Here is a 19,946-nt window from a genome sequence, read left to right on the forward strand (position 1 = left end):
GCTGTGCGGCGGGTCCGCGGTGCCGCCGGGGCGCAGCCGTTCCCGGGACCGGGACGAGGTGGCAGCGGTCAAAAAAAAAAAAAAAACCCGGCGGCGCTAACGGCGCCCGGAGCCGGGGGAGGGGGTGGGGTCTGGTCCGCCCCGGGGCGGGGCGCCGGTCGCGCATGCGCACGCCGTGACCTTCCTCACGTGTGTTCTGGCGGCGGCGCGGTCACTCGGTGCGGGCGGCGCGGGAGCATCATGGTGAGTGCCGGGGCCGCCGCCGCGCCATTTCCCCATCGCTCCCGCGGCCCCCATCCCGGACCCGGGCCGCCCCGCACAGCGTGTCCGGCGCCGCGGGGACGGACCCCGCGCAGGGCCTGGCGGCGCCCCTACTCCTCCCCGCGGCTGGATCGCCGCTGGGGCCGCCAAGCAGCCGCGGCTGCGCCGCCGCTGGCGGGTGTGCTCTGTCCGGGCAGCGCCGGTCGCGGGAGGGACGCGGGGAAGGCGGATACGGGGGGCTGGCAGCGCCGCAAGGTCACGGAGTCCGTGGGGCAGAAGCGCGGGGGCCGCGGGCCGGGACGTGGCGGGAGGTTTGTGGGGCTGCTGCTTTTGGCTGCCCAGACACTCGGAGTCAGGGCTTCTTCCCGCCGCAGGAACGGGAGCAGCCCCGCGGCTGCAGCGCTGCAGGGCAGGGCCGCACAGGCCACGGCGGGTCTCTGCGGAGAGAGAACAGAAACCTCTGCCACGCTCTGGAGCGCTCCTTCTATAAGTTTTATAACGTTTTTTGCAGAGAAGAAGGAGAGTTTAATTTAATTGCTCTTGTTCTTGCAGTGATACTTGGTTCTTATGATAATAATAACGGGAAGAATTAAAACTTAATGTAAAATGTTCATAGTCATCAACCTAGCAGCTTTATTTCTGATAAACGTAGAACGGCTCTTTAAAAAGAGGGTTAGCGATATTATCTTCACAGAATGAAAACGTACACAGCTGGCAGCCTTCTCCCTTGGTTATCTTTCATCCCTGTGCTGCTGACAGCAGTCGGACACTACATCTTCCATGTGCTGCCTTTTGTTCGAGCTCCGCCTGTGACTTTGTTTCTGCCCCTTCCCAAGTGTGAGTGGATGTCGCTGAGTGCCAGCAAAGGGCACGCGGGTGCCAGGCCCTTCCAGCTCTTTCTCTCAGTGTGGGCTCTGTGTACCTGTCCAGTGGGGCACTATCTCCATGTGACTTGGCAGGTTGCCATATCTTTCCTTCTAAATCAAAGCGGGTTCCTTCTTCCTGACCCCCGCGGGCTGGGATAGATGCATGTGCTTGCATTTATCTGGCCTACGGGGATTAGACTGCCAGTTTAAAATGCAGACAGGTAGCAGTGAGTAGTTGCAAAACAACCCCAAACCTAAACCAAATGTGAGGGGAAAACCCCAACAACTTAACAAAACCCCCTCACCTTAGCTCCGCCTAAGCAGAAGCAGATACCAAAGCAGTTGAGCTAGAAGGGTGCTTACCCTACCTTCTTATTTTCAGGGGCTTGACCTAAACTTTCTTTTAATTTTTTCTGGATCTATTTGTAGAAGTTGGTGTAAGTAACAGCACTGTGGCTCAGGCTGCAGATTCTCACCTATTTTTTGTGAAAGCACCTGAGAAAGACTGACAGTGGGGCACCTGCTAGATTTGTGCTTCTTTAATGTAACCCTCCTCACAAGTACAAATGCAGCTGTCCCAAGGAGTCCTTCATCTTCTTTAGATCTGGTTATGAACTGGAGAAATACAGTCCATGTGCTCACCAAGCTAAAGAAGCTAAGGGTTTGGTGTTAAAAGTCTGGAGGCCTTTCCAGGCAGAGGAGTCTGCTCCATCTGTGCTGGTCTGTTCCTCAGCTGGAGTACGTCTTCCTATGGCTGAGCTGTCAGGATTGCCCAGCATCTCCCTGTGCCTCCAGGAGTTTCTGATGCAATCAGAGGTGGTGTTTGTTTGCTGCTATTAAACAAGTGCTTAGCAGTTGTCTTATACTGTTCATCTGTTCTCAAAAGAGAAATCATTATGTGTTGAGGTTTTTAAACCTCTTTTTAATTGGTGTTTTTGTTGTAATGGCTCTCTTGTTGCAATGTACAATTACTTCCACAGGCAGGAAAAGCATTTAGGAAGTTCCTTCCCCTCTTTGATCGTGTACTGGTCGAGCGATGTGCAGCTGAGACAGTAACCAAAGGAGGAATCATGATACCAGAAAAGTCCCAAGGGAAGGTACTACAAGCAACAGTAGTAGCAGTTGGATCTGGAGCCAGAGGAAAGGTGATTATCCTGAAGCATTTCATTTGGATAGAACCAGTAGTGTTGTGGTGGTAGCTGGAATATTGCCATAAGAGTGGGAGGGTTATAGTGCAACAGTGGTGGTAGCTCACAAAAATGGAGGACTGTGATGGCTGAAACTGGAAGTGGTGATTCAAAAAGCAGGTAGAAATCTCAAGTTGTCCCAAATTCCAGCATTCCTTTCAGCATTTGTAGAAAGGAGTCGGGTTTCTTTTATTTGCTGTTTGGTTTTTGTGGGGTTGGTTTGCTTGTTTGGTGGTGAGGAGAGGTTTTGGGGAGGTGTTGGTGTTGTTTGTTCATTCTAAATATGTGGATGTCTGTGACTTGTGAGCAGGGTGGAACCCCAAAATGTGGCATTGGCTGTCTTGTGCTGTGCAAAATATCACTGTCCATAAAGGATTAGGCTTATTGGACTAGAGAAACTCAGCAATCAAAAGAATTAAGTGTTGGATAACTGCTTGTTAATTTTGAACACTGGATGCATGTAGGGAAGCAGAAGAAGACAGTTCACAAAAATGCCAGTGCCTGAGGGATTCCACACCAGAAGGGCTGGTTCCCCACCAGAGCAGGGTTCACCAGTAGCAACACTGGAAAACAGGTTAAATTTCAACTTGGGCACGTTGCCTTGGCCTTTCTTTACCATGAGTCCCTCTATATGTCCCAGGCTGGTTTGTGTCAGTATCTGATTTTTAGAGGTTTATATTGTGAAAGGGTGACAATATTTGACTAATGTGTTAATGTTTTATTTATAATACAAAAATTTAATTAAACTTTATCAGGTGTTTCTAAACAAGTTATTTGATGGCAGCAGTGATGAGTTGAGCAAAGTTACAGAAATAGAAAAGTACTTTTTTAACTGGTACTTGGAGAAATTATCCTTGGTTATAGAATATGGAAATGAACTTTGTCCCTTGATTTTACAAGGGGGTTTCATGGTTCTTGAAGTGAAGTCCTATTCAGTGTGTCAAGCAAAGACCCCATACTCATATTTACAGTCAAGACTGAATGCAGAGTTGTGATTTCCTAAAAGTTTCTACACATGGATGGATTGTTGTAGTTTGGAGGAATGCTATTACATCTGCTTATACTATGGAAAAGTAAGGATCTTTTTTTTCTTTTTTCAGAATGGCGAGATTCAGCCAGTGAGTGTAAAAGTTGGTGAAAAGGTTTTGCTCCCAGAATACGGTGGGACTAAGATCGTACTAGAAGATAAGGTAGGTTTCCAAACGTTGTGAGTGCAAATCAGAACGGATCCATAAATACTGTGGTTACTTCGTGGTGCATTCAAGGAAAGGAGCAGCTGGATCCAGCCACCTTCTGGTGGCTCTGCTACTGCTGCTTCTGTCCCTGTATAGAAGGAAGCAACCAAGGGAACCTCTGACCTGACTTTTGCTGGATGGGCAGAATATTCCTTTTGTCAAGCACATATTAGAGGGAATCAAAAAAGGCTTAGAAATTCCTGGGGGCATCCTTGCTTTTGGCAGGGAAAGCCTGCAGAATTGTTTTCTAACAGTTCTTGCACTTCCCACTGCTGAAAGTAGTAACTTGATAGCTTTCCCAAGAGTATCTTAGGAACAAAAAGACTTTTTTCAAGACTAGCTCTGCATGTTGACTTCTTGGTTATCTTGCTTTTGCTTTAGTGACTGCACTAATGCTGACTCAGAACAAGAGAGTATTTGCAAAATAAGAAAAAAGATTTACATGACAGAAGCTAACGTTTCTTTTCTTTGCAGGACTACTACTTGTTTAGAGATGGTGACATTCTTGGGAAATATCTGGACTAAACCTGGTGCAGTATCAGTCATCCATTCCACTAAAATGCTGAAATTTTTCTTTCATCATGTAAATAATGTCCTTTATTTTATAATAAACAGGCATTGAGTCTTTGAAATAACTTGTGATCTCACTGTAACGATGGAACACAAATAAAAATATGTACAGTCAGAAATCAGTTGCTCTTGCTTGAGTTCCATTGAACAGTGAAATTTGGATGACCACCAACCAGCCTTAATTATTCCAAACAACATCATTTTATATCCCTATCTCTGTATTGAGATTGTAAAGGTCTTTACAATAAACTTACAAAACGATTCTGCTTCTGTCTCAGTTTCTGCTGTTGCTCAGTGAAACTGAGTCTCAATTGTGTAATCAGCTCTCTGAAACATTCAATGGTAGTAATATGTTATTTTCCCCAAGTTTGTATGAAATGAGCTTCAAATGGTTACCGGGCAGATACAATCTTGCTGAGGACTTTTATCCCACTCGCTTGCACATTGGACTCCTGAGATAGCCTGGGTTGTTTTAACTTCTCTCTGAAGACCCTGAAACACTGCAAGGTTAAGGCACACAAAGCACCCTGCTCCAATCAGCCTGTTCCCCAGCAGTTGGAAGGAGCTTGGCGTTAGTCATGTCTGCTGGAACAAAATCAGCCGGTTCCCAGATGAAGCAGATAAGAGTTAACGGTTATTCTCACTTATCACTGCCTGAATTTTGTCAATAGAAAATAAAAAACTCTCCCCAGCAGTTAATTAGGCAGAAGTGGGGTGGAGGCTGATCTTAAATTAAGTTTCTTTACTGATTATCACAGAAGCACACCCAGATCTTGCTTTGACAAATTATATTTCCTTTAACACATCATTCTTAAATAGCAAGACATTGCCTTAAGTAATGCTGAAGCAATCGAATTTGCGTATTTCTGGCCACCTTCCCTTGCCTAGGAAAGGACTGAGGGTTGTACATGCAGGAGCACCCGAATGTGCACTGTTCCTGAGGAGGCTTTCGAAGCTGGGCTGCACAGAGGGTGCGGTACAGCCTAAGAACAGACGGTGCCGTCAAGTCTGAGTGCAGTCAGTCAGCACGGGACTTACTGCTGCTGAAACTTCATTGGCTGGAATTAACTGCGCTTCTGTCCCATTCCATTCACGCTGATGAGCACTCAGGCTGCCAGATACAATATAACCCTTATTCCACAGGTAACAGTGTAGAACTGTAACAAAGCACTTTGCAGAGCTCCATTCGGTGGCTGCAGTGAGGGACTCAAGCTCTGACACAGTTTGGAGCAAAATATATTTTCTGCCAGCAGAAAGTCCCTCCCATCAGCTGCACAGCACGGAGCTGAGCTGGAGCCACGCGTTTCCCTAGATGCCATTGATCACTCAGCCATCCCAGCAGGAGCTGCATTTGCCAGGCTTGGCTGCAATGCCTTTTGCTGCCCTTAGCTGTGGGGTGGTTGCTCTTGGCTGCTTACCTCTGCTTGCTCTGGAGCTGAGGACAAACCAGGCACTGCTCCGAGGGTTACGTTTGCACTGAACTATGGACAGGCAGGGAAGATGCTAAATTAATAAAAATATTTTTTTGTATAAAAGGCCTACCTCTTGAAATCTGCCCTATTGCAGTTTCACTCCAGTGGTTACAGCACTGCACTTTCAAGCCGATAATCATCCCCCAAGGACCTTGCCAGACAATTGATTGTGCAATGCAACACAAACTCCCTGGGAAGCGTTATCTCCCACTGCAGCCAGCACGCCTTTATCTCCCAGGATAAGGCAGGCACTCTGCTGCAGTCACACACCAGAGGGAAAGGTATTTGAAATATTTACTAACTGCTTAGAGACACTGTACCCCATCTCAAGATGCAGTAGGAATTAACTGACAACAGAGAAATGTTTAGGCCTAAAATTTCAGCATTTCTTTACATAATGTCTCTAAAAGACATGAAGTGCAGAGGATCACTCTGGGCCCTCACCACACAACCTGGCTACCTTCAGCCCACACTTTCAGCCCAGCAGGTTTTCAGCACCTTGATACAATCCCCGTTTATTAACATGTTTAGCATGGCTGTATCTGCTCCAGTTTACATACGTGATCAAAACCAGAAGTCACACTTCATGGCAGTAAGTGATTCGTGGATGTGGGGGAAGATAGGGTCCCTAGGCCTAATCAAATGGAGGACATGCTGGAACACTGCTGGATTGACAGGAACATTCTATCCTTGCAGCACAAGGCTCTCTCTGCGAGCAAGGACAAGGCAGCTGCCACACAGCCAAGGTGATCCATCTGCTGTTACTGCCTCTCAAGGCCAGGACTGTGTGCCAAATCCTGTATCCCTCGGGTTCTCCAGGGAAGGACAGACAATCAATCACAGACCCTCTTTCTTTGCTCTGCTCTTCCTGTAGGAAATTAAGGCTTCTTTCCACTGTTTTCTAGATGGTTTCAAAACTTCAGTTCTGGTGCAAATGTCGCATATTGCCCCACCTGCTTTTCTGAAAGTCTTCAGTCTTTCTTCAGTCTGTCTGAATCACAAGGAAAACAGGTGCACTCCATCTTTTGCAACTTTCTTTTCTTAACACTTCAGAACAGCTTCCATTATCAGCAGCTGTGGTGTTTTCAGAAAGCTTTTCTCACCCTAGTTATGTTATTCTGCCGCAGTAAGAAAAGGATGGAACATTTATATGCCAATAGAGAAGAAACGAGAGCCAGGTCCCTAACAGCACATGAAGGGTCGATAAAATTTTGGCCAAATACTCAAATTTTCATTACTGAAGGCCATAAGATAAGGAGGACCAGCTGAAACACAAAAATTGAAATGACTTGTTCAGATATTGTTCAAAAACGGCTTGAAATTTAATTAAATAAAAATAAAAAGTGTCCTCTAGGAACACAGGGTTAATTATCAAGAGGCAGCACAAGATACCCTACAGAATTTAAAATCCTAATAAAGGAGGCAAATTTCCTTCCCTTTTTTGTGGAAACACATGAACCACCTTCAGGCTGAACTAGCAGAGACATATTTTTCTCTGAGAGGTATTTCTTCACAGTCAGATTTGTCTCCATATTAAAAACAAGATGGCCATGAAATGAAAGTCAGGGACAAATGGAAATGTCAAGTCCCCAACTTTTCTGTGCTTTAAAGTTAAACCTTGAATAAAGTGATTGAAAAAGATAAAAGAAAAAAAAAGCCAACGCAGAAACAAGCTGCTGAATTTTTACTCAAGGACTCAAGCAGCTAGAACTGCTTGTGTTTTGAAACTGGCTAAAAATAAAATCAATCTCATTAAAAGAAAATTAATGTTGGAACATATTACGGAATACACGTAGGTCCAAAGAGGTAATAGGACATTTCTACTCCTCGTTCCAATACACCAACTTCTCACAGCATTTTAAACCTTTTGATGGTTTCTTACACAAGCTGAGTTTCGCCACACCGCCCGAATAGCTAACATCGCTCGGGCAGGAATGCTGGCCAGGAGTAAAAGAGTAACTACTGCGAACGGAGCTCAGGTGCCCGAAGCCAGGAATGCCGAGCTCCGCGTTACAGTGTAACGTGAGAGGAGCCGCCTGTGCGGGCACGGCACACCGCGGCTGACCCCGTCACCCATTTCTGCTCCGCGGCGCCGGCTCCAGCCCGGCCCCCGAGCCAAGGCAGGAGCCAAAGGGCGCTCTCCTCCTGCGGGAAAGCCTCATCGGAGATTTTTCACTGTTCTCCATCTAGAAATGTTCCGCAAACTGTAACCTTCACTGGGTGGAAGGAAGGGGTTTTAACGTGTTATTTACAGCAAAACAATTGAGTCAAGGGGGAGACCACACCCAGCATTGCCCCTGAAACGCGGTGGGATTAGGGGCAGCACCAGCAGCCGCCTTCTCCACCTAGCAGGAAACACCACACAAGTGTAACCATTTGTTCCTTGGCTGTGCGAGGGACGTGTCTCATCGGCGCCTCGCTGCTTCATCGCTCTTGCACACAGACAGAAGCAATTCACCCCTTCTTACTCTGTACTCATTTCTACCATGTACTTTCAAAAAACAGGACAGCTTTCAAATAATTTTCGTCTCACTTATCCTACAGAAATAGGATGAGTCACTATGGTCTTCCAAAACCTTTTACTTTACTTGCTTGTAAGGGAGACTTATTTACCAGCCAGCTATGAGGTAACAGTGTCTTTTTTTCTGTTTTCTTCCCAAACAGAGTCGATAGCCGACCCAGTAAACCTTGAAGCTTAAGCTACCTCTGTTTGCCGTTAGCACAGCATTTTGTGTGCTCTGCACACCGAGCTCACAGGGGTCTCAGTCCTGCCTTCGGACACCGAGAAAGGCTTCCTACCCACTATAAAACTATTTCGCCCCAAACAACCGTTACTGGAGTGGATTTTTTACTCATTATTTTTAGAGTTAACAACCATAAATCTTGAATATAAAACTCTGAATATTTTTTAAATGCACACCCTTATGGTTTGTATTGTACAGAACATCAGGGACTCGGTTGTACAGGGACAAGTGAGGACTAACCTTGAATGAGCACACGCACAGCCAAGGGCTGGCGTGGAGATGCTGATGAAACAGGGTGAAATGCGAAGCACGGATTTCCTCAACAACACTCAGCCCGTTAATCCCCGTGAGAGGCTTCGCCTCACAAACCGGGTCACTCGCAGCGACACCGGCACCGAGCGGCCGCTCCAAACCTCTCGGCTGTGTGTGTGTGTGTTTGGGGGGGTGGGATGGTGCCAGCCCCTCAGGTCTGCTCTGGCAGAGGGAGCCGCAGGCACGCACAGGGCACTGCCCCACAGGGAAGCGCCCATGAGCTCCAGAGCCGCGCGGAGGACGGCTCGTGTGCGCTGCCCCGCGGCCGGGCAGGAGCACGGAACGGGAACGGGAATGGGGCGGCGGCGGCCTCGCCCTCGCCGCCCCTCACGGCCGCCCCTCACGGCCGCCCCTCACGGCCGCCCCTCACGGCCGCCCCTCACGGCCGCCCCTCACGGCCGCCCCTCACGGCCGCCCCTCACGGCCGCCCCTCACGGCCGCCCCTCACGGCCGCCCCTCACGGCCGCCCCTCACGGCCGCCCCTCACGGCCGCCCCTCACGGCCGCCCCTCACGGCCGCCCCCCGCGCCGCCTCCCGCCCTCTCTCGCGAGAAGCCGTTCCCACCCCCCCGCGCGGCGGCTGTTCTGGCAGCGCCGCCCCTCCCTCCGCGGGCTCGCTGCCGCCCCGCCCCGCCCAGCGGCACATCCGGGCCCCGCGGTCGCTATGGTCATGGCGGAGGGCACGGCCGTGCTCCGGCGGAACCGCCCGGGCACCAAGGCCCAGGTGAGTCGCCGCCGCCGTCGTCGCTGCCCCCCGCGGCCGCCGGGCGGGCGGGCACGGGCAGCGCCGCCGCCGGAGCCCAGCGGCCGGCGGGGCGGCGCGGGCGGGCCGGTGCCGCGGGCCGCGCCGGGCCTACCGGGGCTGGGGCGGGCAGCGGCGTCGGCCCCGCTGCGGGGATCGCTTTGTTCCCGCGGCCGTGGGGCAGCGGGCGACACCCGGTGGCCGCGGGGGGGCGGGCCGGGGACGGCGGCGGCTCCTTCCCCGCGGACTCGGCGGAAGGGCCCCTGCGGCAGCGGCCCCGGGGCGGGGGGAGCCGAGCGCCGCCGCGGCTCGCAGGCTCGGGATGGAGGTGGCGTCGGGCCCGGCTGGCCCAGGGAGGGCCGCGTCCGCCAGCGCGGGCGCCTCGGCCGGGCCGGGAACACCTGTGTCAGCCGGGCCGGGAACACTGTGCCGGCCGGGCGTGAGCGCGGCCCGCAGGCTGGTGCAGGCAGGGCGGCGCCCCGCTCCTGTCAGGCACTGCTGCTGTCACTGCTGTGAAAACACCGGGAGCACGCTCCGGCAGCGAGCTCATGACCCTGCACATGGCTCCGGGTGGGAGCTCACAGCCATCGTACCTGCCTGTCCCTCCCGGAGGAAAGTCATCCTTCCCTTACATAACTGCGTACAAGAAAATGCTGGTGTCACATCTCTTCTCTTAAGCAAAATTGAGTTGATTTGTTTCTGGGGTTTCACGGTCAGGTAGAAAAGGCACACCTCAAACACGGAAACTGCATTTTTTAGATTATTTCAGAGAGGTGATCTGTCAGACCCTTATGTGAGACTGTCTCCTCTGCTTTTGTGAAGAGAACTCATGGTGGGAAAGGAGCAGTGTATGACACCTGTCTCCTGCTCTTTGCCATAGCACAGAGGTAACATTATTACACAGTCCTGTAAATCAGGTCATTCTATGCATGTTTAATCTGTGAAGGTGTCAGAATGTTGTGTGCCTTTAATAAATTTGGGGTATTCTGAAAAACAGCTGGACACAGAATTAGGTTTGGTCAAATATTTTGAAGTTCATGTATGTCAAAGACTTTTGTATATCGCAGTGATAATTTGTCTCCAGACATGATTTTTGTTTGTGTATGGTCGTATTTAATGTTTTATTTTGGATGACACTGGTATAGCTATTCAGTTTGCAAAGACAATTAGGTAATGCTATTTCAGCAGTGGATATGCACTTGAGGTATTTTTTCCAGAGCTGACTTACTCTCCCAGGAAGAGATTGCTGAGCTTTGCAGTTGGGACATTTTCATTGAGTCATTGCTCCTACTGGGATGACTACAGCCAGCTGATGTGCAGCATCTCTGCATGATATGAGGGAGTAGCACCAAATTTTAGATGTGAAGAATACACAGTAACAAAATGCTGATGGCTGGGATGATGGTGGGTGCAGCAGTTGTGGATTGCTGCAGAACACAGGTGCAGCTGGACCTGAGGTGACACTTCAGGAAGGCTTTATCATTAACAAGGCTGATAAGCATCCAGGTGAATTAATTAAGGCACACTGACCTTACCAAGGGTAAGGTGGGAATGTGGTACCAGGTTAGGCCAGCACAGCATTGCGTGATTTCGGTTCAGAGATGTTTTTCTTGCTGTGTCACCACTGGGAGTTTTAGTTTCATAACCAGTGGATTCTGCTGCTCTCTACAGACTCTTCTTCCCCATTGCTACCTGGTTTAACACCTGCAGTGGGTGCTGTGTGCTGTATTTAATGTAAAAAATACAGGGTGTGGGGCGGCAGGGTGTTCACCCGCCGAGTCATGCAGAGCTTTTCATGTCAAGGTTTGCTGTTATTGCAGTGCTGGGGTGTAAATCCCTTCTCACTCTCTTCCTGCCAGGACTGTGTGCTGCTTCTGTTCAGATGCAGCTTCCTGGAATTGTATCAACTCCCCCTGTTCTCCTGCATGCTCCTGCTTATTGTAGGCTGTGTGCTTTTCTTCCTCCCCCTCTGGTTTTGTTACATTGCTTTAAACTTTTTTTTTTTCAAAACAGGATTTCTACAACTGGCCTGATGAATCCTTTGAAGAAATGGATAGCACATTAGCTGTCCAGCAGGTATTCCTATTTACATGAAATGTTGTTAATAAGTGCAGTTTCCCAGGTTCTATGTTCTGGTATATAAAATGGAACAGGGCTTGGTAGCTATCTGCTTAGGGTGGTGCTGCACAGCAGTGAATTTCCTAAGCACCCATGTATATTAACAGATTACTGGTTAATTTTGTTTGCAGAAATTAACTTGAATTCCCATGTGTGGTTTAAACAAATCAGATTAAAGCAAATGGTGGGGCGTTCTCCATTCTTTTACCTTTTTGAATTGAAGAAAGGCATTTTTCACATCTGGCATCTTTAATACCAGTATCCTTACCCTGCCCATCTACTTTTGATCTTTTTTAGTCTGTTAATCATTTAAGTAAAAACTAAACTCCTCCAAGATGTAATGTCCTAAATAGACTGTCTTACTGTAATTACAACAAGATCTAGTTTTATTTCTACTCCCCCCCAGTATATTCAACAAAACATAAGGGCAGACTGTTCCAACATTGATAAGATCCTTGAACCTCCCGAAGGCCAGGATGAAGGTGTATGGAAGTATGAACATTTAAGGTAAATATTCATCTTTGGTCAACATTCTGTCTTGGTTCTAAGTTTTGTTCATTGATGCTGGTAGTGAATCTGTTTGAATGTGATACATCAAAACTATATTAAATAAAGCTTGATATTTCCAGTGTTAGATGTTGGTATTATTTTCTGAATTCTCTGTTATTTCTAAAGATTTATAATGTGCTCTGATCTTAATTTTCAAAGGAAATATTTGTACCTCAGTTCTTGAATATCAAGATATAGTCATGAATTTCCACAGCACTTTCTCACAGTATTGTCAGTTCTTCATTTCCACTAATGTGTAATGTGATTTCCAGATGCTCCCAGTACTTTTTCTGAGACTTGCAGGCAAATAGGTGGGGACAGCCAGAGTACCTGTTTCTTACAGTTCTTTTTCTGCTTGCAAGGAAACAAACTTTTTGTCCACCTCTGTGGTTTTTTTTTCTAATTGCAGTACAATAAATACATTCAGCCTTGGAAGGTTGTGCTTTAAAGTACTTTTCAGTTGTAGTGTAATTTTTAATACATATGCAGTAATCCTTCTGTCCTGATTTGTATTTTTCTTATAACATCTCTTCTCACTTACATTGAGTACATTCTGGAATAAGAACAGTTCTAAGCTCCTCCTAGATTCAGACACCTTGATTTTTTGCCTCACATTTTCTTTTTCTTTCCTCTGGTCTGCAATAGTTCCTATAGACAACAGGGAATCCTCAAGAATGGAAGAAGTATCTACATACAGTTGCAAAGTCAATATTCTAAAAATTCCCCATCCTTTCATATACCCCCAAAAAATTCTAGATTCATAAAAGTGACCTGTCACTATGACTTTGAGTTTTGAAGAACTGTTCAGATTTTCTCGTAGGGTGGAGGGCTGAGTTCTGTAAAGTTCAAAATGCACTTTCAGACACATTCCAGTGACAGCCATATTCCAGAGGTCCCACTCTGTTAATGACCTGAGGTGGGAATTTAGCCCCTTAATTGATTGGAAATACATCTTAGACAGATGGGACAATCCAGCTATATGAGTTTAACATTTACACTCTTAAATTAATTTTCTTGAAGTGTTCTTCGATTTTTTTTTTAATCTTTACTTGTGAATTAGCACTTTCTTTCATAGCAAAGTTGGTATCTTCCACTAAATGATAAGTTAAACTCAGCCTCTGCTGTCAGTGAAGAATTAAAATCTAATTGTTTAGCTGAGTAAAAAAACGATCTGCTGGTATGAAGGTCAGAATGTCAAACTTGTTTTTTATGAGATACTTGCAGTGAGGAAACAAATAGCTGATTTTGATGCTGCTGTGTTGAATTTCTTTTAGACAATTCTGCCTTGAGCTCAATGGACTAGCTGTCAAGCTTCAGGTAATTGTTTTCTTGAGACTTACATTTTGTCAGGGAGGAGACTTTGTTTTGTGTAGATTGCAGAGCTTTCTTCTAAATATATACACACAGGGCTAAGCAGTGGTTGGAGGTTTTGTATGATTTTAAGGGATTATGGCAGATAACTCTTTTGGGAGGTGGACAGGGCAAGGAAGTGATTTGAAAAGATCAGCTCCTTTCTGCTGCTGGGTTTTTTTCTTAACTGAACAATTGTTTTAACAGAGTGAATGTCACCCTGACACATGTACTCAGATGACAGCAACTGAACAGTGGATTTTTCTTTGTGCAGCTCATAAAACTCCTAAGGAGGTATGGATGTATTTTGGAAAACTGACTCCAGTGATGTAGGAATTTTCTTTTACAGTTCACATGTTCATAGGGAACCTGTTAGAGGTGGCTTCTTAGTCAAACTGAGAGCTTGTGTGGGTTAAGAATATCACTTGAGCTACTCTTCTTTGCCATTCTGTAGTGTTTTACAGAGGAACAGGATGAGGTAAAAGGAACTGCTTTTTTTTTACCTCAGTATTGGCAGCTTTGCACACTCCCCTTTTCTCTTTGGGTTGGTGTTGAGCCTTCCTGAAAGTCAGCGGAAAAAAGCTCTTTGTTTAAGTGATAGAAGAGTCCATGCTGAGAATAGGCTCTCATCTCTGAACGTTGGCACCTGTCAGTGTAAGCCTGACACTCCAAATGTGCCTCCATGTGCTCATGCTCAGGGCAGTTACTCCAAAAAGGGGTTAGAGTCATAAAAATGTTTCCAGTTAAGTGGGTTTATCAGCATGGCATTAGCTTGTCTTCCTCCACATCAAGATAATTTAAACTTTGTTCAGACCATCTGTTGAACCACTTGATACATCTTTTTTTTTTTTTGCCTTCAGAAAGTCTTTGTTGCTTTTGGTTATGCAGTTTGTCATATTTATCTTTGTATTTCACCTTCCAGAATAAGGTATTGGTTCTTTTTAACTTCATCTTTTCTGTCCTATAACATTTTTTGTTCTTGTTTTGTTCTGCTTTTACTTTCCTGAGATGTTTTGATTTAGCCAACTTCCCACTCCCTCCTTTAACCCTTATCCCTACTCAGCATCTTGGCATGTCTGACAGTGTTGTCCTTAGCTAGACTGGAGGACTTCAGGTTTCTTTTTATCTCTGAGCATGCAGCATTCATCTCCTGTTTTCCATGGCAGTAGCTAACACCTCATGGTCAGGTGGGGGGTGATGGAACCTTGAAGTGCTGGCAGAAATGTACAACTGACAAGTCTTTTCCAGAAATTAGTGAATGGACAATGGACAGACATTCCTTCTCTCAGTCTGGCTCAGTTCATCTTTACTTTCTTCCTTTAGGTGCACTTGATTGCAGAGCCAGGGATGGCTTGTTACACACTTAGTTACATGTAAGGTTTTAGTTTTCTTTGCCAAAGTAAAAAGCACTGATAGATTTAGGTGCAGGCTTGGTTTCAGAGCCTGTAGAAGAGCAAGTCTGGCAACTTGACTGTGTGGGAAACAAATGAGCTGTGAGGCAACAATCATCTTTCCTTTCAGTGTACTCCTTGCATGTATTTTTGTTGTACAGCTTTGCTCAAGGAGAGGCATAAAATTCACTACTCACCTGCATAATGACATTGCCATAGTAACTTTGTATCTTGAAATAATTTATATGGGTTTTGAAGCAGAGAAAAGAAATTACTCACATAAGGAGGAAAGGTAGTTATACCTTTAGACAAGCTACGTGAAACTTCTGGGAATAAAAATGACCAGTGAAGTTCAAAGCATCAGGAAATAGAATAAAATGCTTGTTTTTAAACAAGTTCTGACACTGTCATGCATTTGCTCACTCGCTGTCTGTTTTTGTAGTGTCCTGCTATAGACTACACCAGGCACACACTTGATGGAGCTGCATGTCTTCTGAATAGCAATAAATATTTCCCCAGCAGGTAAAAACATTTTCTCTTGGGAGGTGGGAGAGAAGGAGGGAGGAGGTTGCATCTTAAGACAAAGCCCAGGGAGAGGTGTAATGCATTTTTCATGGCTACTGTTGGAACTATCAAAAATCTTGCAGCTCTTAGGAGTTGGGAGGCCTATTGCCACTTCTAAACCAAGGAAGAATTCTGGCTTATTCAAATGGTTTGCCATTTACTGGAGCTCAGGGATGGTGTTTAGGTAAAAACTGTTTTAGTGATTATCTGTTAGTGGTATGGGGCTTCTGTTGGAGTAGTGCCCACCTAAACAAGAGGAGGGCCTTTGGACAGATGCTGCACCTCAAAGGCCTTCAACAGGACAGCACCAAAACCCTCCAGAAGCCAACAACCAGCCTACTGTGGGACATGGCAAACACAGAAGATAGAGACAGGCTACTGAATGGGCATGTCCTATCAGAAAAAAGTCCCTGCAGAAGTCAAAATTGTGCTTCTCTAGGAATTCAGTACAGACAAGGAGGTTCAACTGGAAGTCTTTTTTTTTTCTTTGCCCATAAACTCTAGAAACCGGAAATCCAGCTTTTACCAGAATAATTGATGATGATTACTTACAGGCAGAATTTTTTTTAGTTCAAAATACAATTTGTAAATGTGGGGCTTACACCAACAAGTCTAAATTTCACATGCAATTATACAGAATAGTTTTAACAATCAAAACTTATGTCAACAGGTGTCTCAGTAGTCATTTCAATAGAGCAGTTGTGTAACCTTTCTCCTGTTGCTTACAGGGTTAGCATTAAGGAATCCTCTGTAGCCAAATTAGGATCAGTGTGCCGAAGGATTTACAGAATATTTTCACACGCTTATTTTCATCACCGGCAGATATTTGATGAATATGAAGTAAGTAGTTTGAAATTACATCTTAAAAGTGAAGTAACTGAAGTTACAGCTCTGATGGAGTTGTATAAAATATTTTAGTCCTACTCGAAGTTCTGTATTGAAGGATTGATTACAGTAGATTCTAGTTTTACAAGAACTGAAAAACCTATAATTACATATACACATAAAGATTCATTTACATGATTATTGTACTTAGTTATGGTTTCCCTTCATTTAAATAACAGGCCAGAATTTGAGGGATTTTTACAGACAACTCAAATTCATCTCATATTTAAGAATCCTGAATGTATTCGAGCACTGAATGCAGTTAGTACTGCTTACATATCTGTAATTCCTGTTTGTGTATGTTGCAGAGCAGTTAAGGAATTGTAATTGTGTAACTGTAAAGGATCAGAGTAATTGAGGGCAATTGGGTTACTGCACCACCAGTAACCTTTTTTTTTTAATGGAAAGTAGAAATTAATAGATAGAAAGGAGATAAGTGGTACAGCTAAGTATAAAAGGAAACCTTTGCCAAATCCCACTTAAGGTTTCTGCAGCAGCTATCAAATGATTGTGCCCTGTTGTGTTGGAGATAGTGCATGTAGGAGGAATTTCAGAACCATACTTTTAAATATTTAAATATGTTCTTGTTTAAGCTGTTAAATTGAGCTGTGACTGAAGCCTCAATTTCAGTAGGTTTCTTAGTATTTGTAGTAACTATAAGCAACCAGTAAAGATATAAAAGAAGCATTATATAAATTTACTATTTAAGCGTGACTAAGACCTGTAAACCTAATGAGACAATTACGTAGACACAGGCTTTTTTGTTTAGCATGTTCCTCATAATGGTTTACAATAATCCTTCTGTACATACTGTTTTTCCCCTTTTTTCACCTCCAGAATGAAACTTTCTTGTGTCACCGGTTCACTAAGTTTGTGATGAAGTATAATCTGATGTCCAAGGATAACCTGATTGTACCAATTTTGGAAGAAGAAGTGCAAAATGCAGTGTCAGGAGAGAGTGAGGCATAATGGGAAGAGGAGTACAGACTCCTGTACTGAATATAAACAAAACATTAATTATGTACTGTATATATCACTTTAGTCACTTCAATCACGTATCCTCATAGCTTTGTTTAGTATACTTTTTGTATGCTGTGTGCATTGCCTTTTAATATGGGAAATACTTCTAAGTTATTCATGAGCTGTATATTCATCAAATGTGGCACTCATGGTTTTTAAATAAAAGTAGTAGTATCTGTTTATAATGCCTGTTAATAAAAGAATTTACAGTTCTCTAAAAATGCTGCTAAACAATCATTGAATCACAATCCTGAAGATGTGTCTGATTGGGTGGGGGAAAAGTGAGATTTCACAGCAAGCCATTTTGTAATGCAGTAGCTATATTAAGTCTTAGTTCAAAGATGATCACATTAAATATATAATTCTGCAGGAAGCTTCTTGCAATGTAGCTTATTCTTAATTTACCTTTTATTTTTCTAAAATGGCTTTGAAGATTTACTTCTGGATGTGCATATTGCTGTATGTGTATATCCAAATACTAACAGCATCTATAGTATTAACCAAAAGGACAATTTCACTATGGTATTGAACATATATATATTCTTGATATGTATCTAACACACTTTCTGGACTTTTTTTTTGTCAGCAGTGGAGGTTTGTGTGCAGCAGGGGACAGGTACTGTCCTCTTAAAGCAGATTTCTGCTGTTCTCCAGTCCACAGCCTCTCTAAAGAATACCTGTGCATATTTATGGCAACTGCTTACAGATTATACCTCAGCTGTTCATGTTACAGTACATAACACACTGGCACAGTCTCTGCTTGTATTCCTAGTCAAAACATGCTAAATACCTGAAATATCAAACCCGATTCTTTGGGAGACTTAATTTTGTTTTCAAAATACATTTGTTTCTCTTCAGTTACCTTAACCATATTGACAGAAATATTTGGATTCATGCTTCTGGTTCTTTATCAGGTGTCTATTTCAAGTTGTGTTTGCAGATTTGCAATAACTGACCTTTCCATGAGTGCTGCTTAATTGTGTTTTGTCTAGAAGGATAGAATTAAATGTTTTAGAGATGCATATAAGAGAAATACTGCTAAGTGTACATGAACACAGGGTCTAAAAGCAGTAGCAGTGTTCTTGAATGAATTTTGCTTTGCTGTTTAAGAAGTTAGCTTGTTTCTCTGAGGTTGACAGGAGCCCTCTTTATTTCTTCCAGCAGGTCAGAATAGGTTAGCTCAGCTAGTTTCAGTAATTTACGCTTTGTTTTCTACATTATATTTACATGGAAATAAGCAAGTCCACATATTTTTACTAAGTGTTTTTTCATAATATACTAAACATGCCTTAAATTCTGTTTTTCTTTATATGAATCAAGCACACCTCAAGCAACTGCTATCACCTGGATGTAAAGGGAATATAAACAACCAGAAAATTGAGAGACTAAGCTTAAATACTTCAACAGCTGTGTTCTTCAGCAGCTTCTTGTCTCATGTTTATCATTGTATTTAACTGTCAGCAGGGTAATTGCATGAGATGTTGTCAGAGTGAAGTAGCTTTAGTTGCTGTCTATACACTTAGCTGTAACTTGCCTTGTATAGACCAGGTTACCTGATTTTGATAGACAACTTGGAGTTGGTACTGCAGGTAGGAGGATGCTTTCTGGAGGTAGTAAAATGTATTTGGCTTGTTGCTGTCTGCTCTAGGACCATCCATGGTGTGGCTCCTTTGTACAGTCACTCTGTGTGTGTATATTGGCCATGGTGACTGGGACAGGCCAAATCATGGGACTGGTGTTGCTAATTAAATTTCCTCTACAAAATTGAAGAAAACGATGTGGTGCTCAGGACTGCATTAAAAATTTAAACCTCTTCCTCTTATGCTTTAAGAGTTTAACTTCAAAACGAAACTCTGGAAGTTTGAATCCTGTTCATTCTCATTCAGATTTGCACTGTAAAGTTAACTTGCTATACTAAGCTGATTTTATATAAGGCCTAAGTGAGACACTGCTTGTATTTTCCCTTGCTATTGTTTACATGAGTACTGTGTACACACATGTGCCTGGATGGTACCATAAAACTACAGTTAGCCTAAGCAAACCATTGATCTGTCTAATAAATATTAACAGGTTTAATTTAGACTTTACATCATAGGGAATCTGAGACTGTCTTTGAATTATATTGTAAAAAAAAGGATAAAATTAAACTGTTTCTTTATCCATACCACTATATTTTGACAAGTTATTTTCTTTTTTTCATGTTGTCTGAGAACTCAGCACCTGTTTCCAACAGACCTTTGGGTGCTCCCTCATCTCTGCTACAAGATGTGCTCAAGTCAAGTTGTCTCTCTTCTTTCCAAAGTAGAGAAATAAAACGCTCATTAGGAACTTGCAAGTCAGACTTCAAATTTATATACCCCTCAAATCAACATGCTGGTTCCACAGTTAAAATATGGGAGGTCTAAAAGAGGCCCTCTAGGTACAGAATAGGCACATTTATGACTGCATATCACAGACACAAAGGCTGTAAGCAAAGACTCACTGTCAGATTACTTCTTCCTTTGTCACTGGGGCTTTTCCTCACCTTTGGCTTCCACATCTTCCAGCACATCAGCCCTGGTATTAAGCCACAGGAAACTGTCAAGACAGCAATCTCCATTTTTTTGCTTCAAAAGGTGAATATACTAAGAACAGGGAAAACCTCATGAGCTTTTTCTAGACGGCATTAACTCTATCAGGCT

At 44.3% G+C, this 19,946-nt stretch overlaps 1 protein-coding gene across 3 annotated transcripts; it reads left to right on the plus strand.

Moving 5' to 3' along the window:
• Positions 1–69: 69 nt before the first annotated feature.
• LOC136363382 (MOB-like protein phocein) lies at positions 70–19,435 on the plus strand. 3 transcript variants are annotated; one of them, XM_066322576.1, is made up of 8 exons: positions 9,218–9,370; positions 11,402–11,464; positions 11,913–12,013; positions 13,330–13,372; positions 13,613–13,699; positions 15,239–15,318; positions 16,089–16,200; positions 17,083–19,435. In XM_066322576.1, the coding sequence occupies exons 1-8, from the start codon at positions 9,311–9,313 to the stop codon at positions 17,212–17,214; spliced, it is 678 nt and encodes a 225-aa protein (XP_066178673.1). In that variant the 5' UTR covers positions 9,218–9,310; the 3' UTR covers positions 17,215–19,435. The 3 variants fall into 3 exon arrangements, with proteins under 3 accessions (XP_066178676.1, XP_066178673.1, XP_066178674.1); XM_066322577.1 differs by lacking the exon at positions 9,218–9,370 and adding an exon at positions 10,216–10,275; XM_066322579.1 differs by lacking the exons at positions 9,218–9,370; positions 11,402–11,464; positions 11,913–12,013; ... (3 more) ...; positions 16,089–16,200; positions 17,083–19,435 and adding exons at positions 70–243; positions 2,108–2,272; positions 3,415–3,504; positions 4,024–4,378.
• Positions 19,436–19,946: the final 511 nt, after the last annotated feature.

This window comes from Sylvia atricapilla, chromosome 7 (assembly GCF_009819655.1).
Source record: "Sylvia atricapilla isolate bSylAtr1 chromosome 7, bSylAtr1.pri, whole genome shotgun sequence".
In the NCBI taxonomy this organism is placed as follows: domain Eukaryota; kingdom Metazoa; phylum Chordata; class Aves; order Passeriformes; family Sylviidae; genus Sylvia; species Sylvia atricapilla.

What these genes read in the sequence shown, in the direction of transcription:
- LOC136363382 (XM_066322576.1), top strand. Translation starts at nt 9,311, where the DNA reads ATGGTCATGGCGGAGGGCACGGCCGTGCTCCGGCGGAACCGCCCGGGC. An exon ending in GACTAGCTGTCAAGCTTCAG is followed by an intron (nt 13,373 to 13,612) that starts GTAATTGTTTTC and finishes TTGTTTTAACAG; the next exon opens with AGTGAATGTCACCCTGACAC. An exon ending in AGATATTTGATGAATATGAA is followed by an intron (nt 16,201 to 17,082) that starts GTAAGTAGTTTG and finishes TTTCACCTCCAG; the next exon opens with AATGAAACTTTCTTGTGTCA.